Here is a 6,345-nt window from a genome sequence, read left to right on the forward strand (position 1 = left end):
CGCCGGATGGCTGTTTTGCCTTTGGTTGCGTTTGGCTGCACGTCTATATATATGTATATGTGCTTTCAATCGTGGCGATAAATCATTTTTTGTGGTAATTGCGCTGTTTTGAAGTGTAATGTGTAATGTACTGTGGATGCACAATGAATGGTAGAGAATGGTTTTGTTTTCGATAATGATTTCTCATGGTCGATGCCATTTGCAGCTTAAGGGACCTGCTCGAATGTCTGTATTAAACTGTCAAATGCGGAACACGAGTTCCGGTTGTCAAACATTTACCATTGCACACGCTAACAGTATTGCTTTTCCACTCGCGAGACGCAGGCTTTCTCGACACATCAGTGATGTCCGTCGTAGAACGCATATTTCTCATATAATTCTCGTCCAGTGCATTGTAATAAGCTTGGTGTTAAGTGTCGGCCTTTTCAGTTTGAGCAGTTCTTAAAACGTGCAAAGAAGAAGGTTGAGGTAGGAAGAGTGTGAAATTGAATCATATAATATCATAAATGGTCGTGCAATCGATGTATTTTGCATGCGTTGCATTTGCTGTAAGCTCATTTATATCCTACTGTAGATGTGTCTAAATGATGTCATTTTGCTTTCGAACGACAAGACTGTGCCATTACGCCGGTATACGGTAAATACTGCATGCCTCCCTTAAATATCAATCGCGGCATTCAATGCGTGCTTCTGACGCAGCACAAAACTCTTCGAAAGTTTCTCTGAAATTTTGTCCACGTCGGACTCCCGGGTTCGACACGATTATATTCTCAAAACGTCATTTTGTTTGCGCTTCGTGTGACTGTTTTTCTGTTTCGATTTTGTTGCTACACCAGCAAATAATAAATAATATTATCCTCTGTTTGTAAACAAAGCGTTTGTGGTCGGATTTGTGGTCGGTTGACACATACACGTTTTGACAGAAGCGCAAGAGTTGGGCATGAATCTGAAATTCATTTGAGTTCGTTTTGCTATAGCCTATTCTTTCTGCTTTTTCTCTTGCTGTACTCTGCTTTCTTTCTTACTGTGTTCACTCGGACATTCGAGTTCTTGATTTGAGTTTCGTAATAGGACCCTATTATGTGCTTTCAAATGTATCGTTCTTCTATCGATCGTGGCGATGAAGCGTTTTTGTGCGAATTGCGCTGTTTAAAAGATAAGAAACTCAATGCGCTCACTTCGGCATAAACTACGTCATATGGTGAAGCGGATTCTGCTCCATCCGTAACGCAACATCGAAATGCACAAATAAACGGATCACTGCATATCGGCGGTTTCATTTCCTTTCTCATCTAGGCTGTGTCGGGTCTTTTTATCTATATTTCTACGAAGACTGGTCGTGGTGGAACCGTATATTGTATATGCTGTGAAATAAGTTGTAAACATACAGTGTAATGTGAATGGTTGGTGATTGGACACAATGGTTGGTCGGAAATGGGTTTTTCTTCAATTGTACCTATTAATGCTCTTTATGCTTGCATCTTTTGTTGCATAAAAAATCCGTTGAAAAATAATGTTAACAATCTCGTTTCCTTCTTTTATGAATATTTCCCAGGTGTTGCAATGTTTCCTACGAAGTATCAACCCACTCGAGATCCTGGTGGCGCAATGACCCTGAAAGCAATAGCTATCGGAATATTGATCTTTTGATTGTCGCAAAACTGTGTGCACTTTTATCCTTTCGCCTATGAAGCACTCTCAATGCATTTAATTACTTAGTAACTTAATTAAATGCTATAGTAGTAGCAGCAAAAGAAAACAAATAACTTCTGAAAAACACTCACACATCGATCTCATTGCTTATATCAACCGCTGGCCTATTTAAAATAGTATGTATATCGTCGTTGTGCGGCTTACAGCTGCATAAAAGATGCAGGGCCTAAGGATCTGCAGCAATTAACCAAATTCAAAAGTTTGGAATTCCATGCATAAGAGGAAATCATGTCTTATCAGTATCAGACGGTAAGTTGTAGAAGATTTTAAGCAAGTAAGTAAGTAGTTACGTAAGTTTAAGTTGATTTTTTAGCAAATAGTATTAACAGCTCGATTATCAAGTAGTAATGGTGTGTTATACAAGAACTTTAGAGCTTTGGAAACAACAATTCTAAATGCAATTTTTTGAACAATATCCGTAGAAGGATAATTGTATCATCAATTGAAAACAGTGAAACAGTGAAAACCATTAGTACAAAGTGCGAATCATCGATCTGACGAAGTATAAATCATCAATGTGAGCACTTTCGAACATACTTTCGAACTGACGAACCACAGTAGTTCATCCAATTCGTTGCACCGAATATAATCGTTTTGTATGCGGAAAACGTCAGTTCGAACCCTGACATTGTATCAACTTGAGTGCAAAATTTTAAGTTTGTTTTAAAAATGACTCAATCCTTTCTAGTAAAAATAAATAATAAGCACTTTTGAACATCTTCTCATGTCCAACTGTAACAGAATGTTATGATCACACGTGTTTATGTGTTTTTCTTAGACATCGGAGATCACGATAAATGGAATACCAAACTGTGTTAGTGGATTCCGCGATGGATACGACAGCGGCACTGGAGGTGCGAAGACTCTGAACAGCATGGTAGCACACAATATGAGCAATTCTCTGGCAACGCTCTGCAATATCGGTAATTCATGTTATATGAACTCCGTACTGTACACGTTACGATTCGCCCCTAACTTTACACACAATCTACATCATCTGATCGAGTACCTTGAGCTAGTTGTCCAGAAATCGATTGGTGACCATCCATTTTCTCTGCTGCGCCTGTCGCATTACACAAGCGCGCAGCATCACTTGGCACAGCAGCATAAACCAAAATCGTCTTCGCTAGGACGTAATATACCCGGACTACATGGTGCGAATTGTCGTAGCTGGAGTAGCAAAGATTTGGCTTCACTCGGTAGTACTGGAAGCAATGGTGCGGGATCGATAGCAACCTTCAGCAGCGTTACTGGCAGTGGTCAGAGTGTGTTTAATGGATCTGCAATTAACAATGGATTGGCGAGTGAGCCAGGCTCTAATATAGTGTGCAGTGCAGGGGTCACCACCACTGCGACGAATTCTTCGATAGGAAGCGATGGTTCAAACATCGTCAACCAACGTGAAAACGAAAGTGTCGTTCACACTGTAGGAACAAAAAACAAACGACAGATGGTATGCGAAACACTGCACGAATTGTTTCACAACCTAGCACGCAACGAAGCCACGGAAATAATTGAACCATTCCACGCGGGTAGCTTGCTGCAGGCTGTCCAATGCGTTAGTGCGACGTTCGAGGGCAATCAGCAGCAGGATGCGCATGAGTTTCTCATGTGCATCCTCGATAGTGTGCGCGAAGCTTGCCAAGCACTCAACAAAAACTTGGTCGAAAATCCTGATCTACTGAACAATAGGTGAGTCAACTGTAAACAAATAAACAGCAGTATTATTGTTGTTGCTTTGAGTCCTAATGTATAAAATGTAAATGTAAATGTAAATGTAGTATTGTTTATATTCGCTTTCGTTGCTTTCAGCACCACTTCACAAGCGATAGCAACATCAGCAGAAGCAATGGATAACTCAAGCGTTGCTGCCACCTCACTGGTATCATCATCAGAGTCAAAGTCAGGTAGCACACCTTTCATAGCACGCAACATTTTCCGGCGACGGAAAGAGTCGGTGAAAAGTGCGAAAGTATTCTCCTGCTCAAGAGATCTAGCTAAATCTCAGACGGCCGTACCAGCATTTATAAGTACAGCGGCGATAGATTGTACTGCCAATGAGCAAACAGCAACAGTCGGCAGAAACCAAACGGATGCATTAGCAGATGGTGGATGCGGATTGGGAAACCAAGTAGAAGGGGGAAGCCAAAAGGCACACGCTCTCGACGGCCGTGTTGAGGTGCAGGATCGCATTCGTGATTTGGGGCTTAATTTTTTTTGTGAAGACTTTGAAGGCGTTACCGTGTCCCGCACTCGTTGTCTCTCCTGTGAGACAATCACGGAACAGAAGGAAACGATGATAGACATTGCCATTCCGATCATGGCCAGCGAGGTCACTGATGCTGCAAAAAATCCACAGCAGTTCTATCAGGTATTGAAGCATCGGACCGTATTAACTCAACTCAACGCAAACTAGGTTCCAGCTAATCGACCCCATTGTCACTCTTGCAGGATGCATGTATCACCCAGGAGTACTTTAGGGGCGATAATAAGTACCGTTGTGAGGTATGTAGCGGCTACACGGAAGCTTGCCGTACAATATCATTCGACGTCCTGCCTCGGTTGCTGGTACTGCAGCTAAAGCGTTTTAACGGAGACATGGAGAAGATTAACAGCTACATACCGACACCGTTTGTGTTGCAGTGTTTCTGCCGTGATTGCCTTGGCAAGCAGAATAGTGAGAGACGCCATGTCTATCGGTTGTACAGTGTGATCACGCACGTTGGAGCGCGTCTATCCGTTGGTCACTATATCGCTTACACGAGTGCGCTTGATTTCCCACTGCAGTACGTAAACTGTGCGCGGGAGCGCCAACGTAGTTGCGTTCTGTCTGCTACGTTCGAAGGTGGTCTGCAAGGGTCAGCATCGGATAGCCTCGGCTGCAATGGGACTCCTGTCAGCAAAGGCCATGTTGCTGGTGGAAGTGAAAAAAGCACCTCTGGACAGCTAAAAAAGTTGTTCGGGGGCAAAAAGGCATGCAGTGCGAGTGATATGAGCAAGAAACTGAAGAATAATGTGATCAGTCGCTTTTCACCTAACAACGGTGTGGAAGCGGTACAGTTGAACGGCAGTGCAGGGCCGCAATCCGGCAACAGTGGTTCTGGAAGAAACGGGTTATCCGGGATCGGTGATTATTATAATGGCGGACCTTTTTGCGTTGGCGATCGGCTCGATGGTTCCATGGTCAGTGGATACGGAGGAGAAAACGGTACTGTCAAGACTCAAGAACACATGTTCAGCAGACTGGCGTGCCAAAGCGGAGGATGTTGCGGAATAAGTTTAAAGGCTGCCACACGCCACCAACAGGTGTCAGCATCTGCTAGTGTAGTTACCGGCGGCATTGGCAGTGGAAACGGAGCGAGTAGTTCCACAACTTCCGTGACAACACGATCAGTCAACTGTCGTTCGGCTTCCTCCGTGGCGTCGGCGCCTAACACAGCGACCTCTCATCACACTTACAGCCTTTACGACAGCAATTGTGGTAGTGACAGTGTGGACGAAGGCGGAACTACGACACTCGTGAACTGTTCATCATTTCTTCGTTCGACTACCAGCGATAGCAGTAGTAGTAACAGTAGTGCCACCACAACCAGCGGCAACACTATCAAGACTGGACTTAGTTTAAATGATGGAAGTTTCGGTTTGAGCAACTTTTCCGTGCAACAACCACTGTTGTGGTACATGTGTGATGATGATAAGATTAAAATAATGACGCAGCCAGAGTTTGAGGAGATGCTTTCTCCAAATCGCCGCCATGTGATAACACCCTACCTGCTGTTTTATGCACGCTACGATGTTCAACAAAAGCTGCTGCAACCGTCACCAGTGAAATCGTCCTGCAAATCAAACTCGGCCGCTAACGCTGAGGGTAGCAGTTTGCTGTTTGTTCCAGATCCCGTAAGTTTCACACCATCGGAGTCAGTTTTCGCCGATGGTTCGAAATCCATTACATAGAAGCCATTTATTGACATGCTCGTGCAATTTAGTTGAGGGAAACCATGCTACTAGGAGTTACGAATCTGCTAATTGTATCGCGAAAATGAACAGAAAGTACCTAGCAGTAATAGAAGGTAAAATTACATCATCAGTGTAATGATACATCCGAGCATAATTCGATTGACCAGTTCATCCCAATCCCAATCTCAAATCCTAAATCTTAAATTGCTTCTGATAATGTATTGAAGTAAGTAATGCTACATCGAAGAGAAAGTCGGAGTTTCTGCATGGATCAATTGCTAAAGTCTCTGCATTCTTTTTTAATTATGCCCCCGATACAGGAGAGCCTTCTGGGGACCCCTCTCCCCATTTACATAATAATTCTTGTGTTTTTTGCCGATGCTTATTTATTAAAAAACTTAACACATTAGACTGAAACGGCAAATACAATAGAGACAATCACAAATGTGCTAAAACTATCGATCCGGTCGGGTCGGTGCGGTCGGTGGGTGCGAGTGCAAAGACTAAAGGGTGTAATCCACTTTCATACCAGGAGTTTCCAGGAGCATTTGTTCTCATTGATGTTGCTGTTATGTCAAAATCTTCTCAGGTCGTGTAATCCCTAGGCTTTCTAGTGATAAGTGGGATTTCATCATTTTATGCAGAGCCTCATCTGGTTCTCGGTTGCATCCGCAT

The 6,345-nt window shown here is 43.3% G+C and overlaps 1 protein-coding gene across 1 annotated transcript; it reads left to right on the forward strand.

Moving 5' to 3' along the window:
- Positions 1 to 1,828: 1,828 nt before the first annotated feature.
- LOC131213606 (uncharacterized) lies at positions 1,829 to 5,762 on the forward strand. Its single transcript, XM_058207678.1, has 4 exons — positions 1,829 to 1,962; positions 2,492 to 3,405; positions 3,526 to 4,084; positions 4,165 to 5,762. Exons 1-4 carry the CDS (start codon positions 1,942 to 1,944, stop codon positions 5,665 to 5,667), a joined length of 2,997 nt encoding a protein of 998 aa, XP_058063661.1. The 5' UTR covers positions 1,829 to 1,941; the 3' UTR covers positions 5,668 to 5,762.
- Positions 5,763 to 6,345: the final 583 nt, after the last annotated feature.

This window comes from Anopheles bellator, chromosome X (genome assembly GCF_943735745.2).
Source record: "Anopheles bellator chromosome X, idAnoBellAS_SP24_06.2, whole genome shotgun sequence".
In the NCBI taxonomy this organism is placed as follows: Eukaryota; Metazoa; Arthropoda; class Insecta; order Diptera; family Culicidae; genus Anopheles; species Anopheles bellator.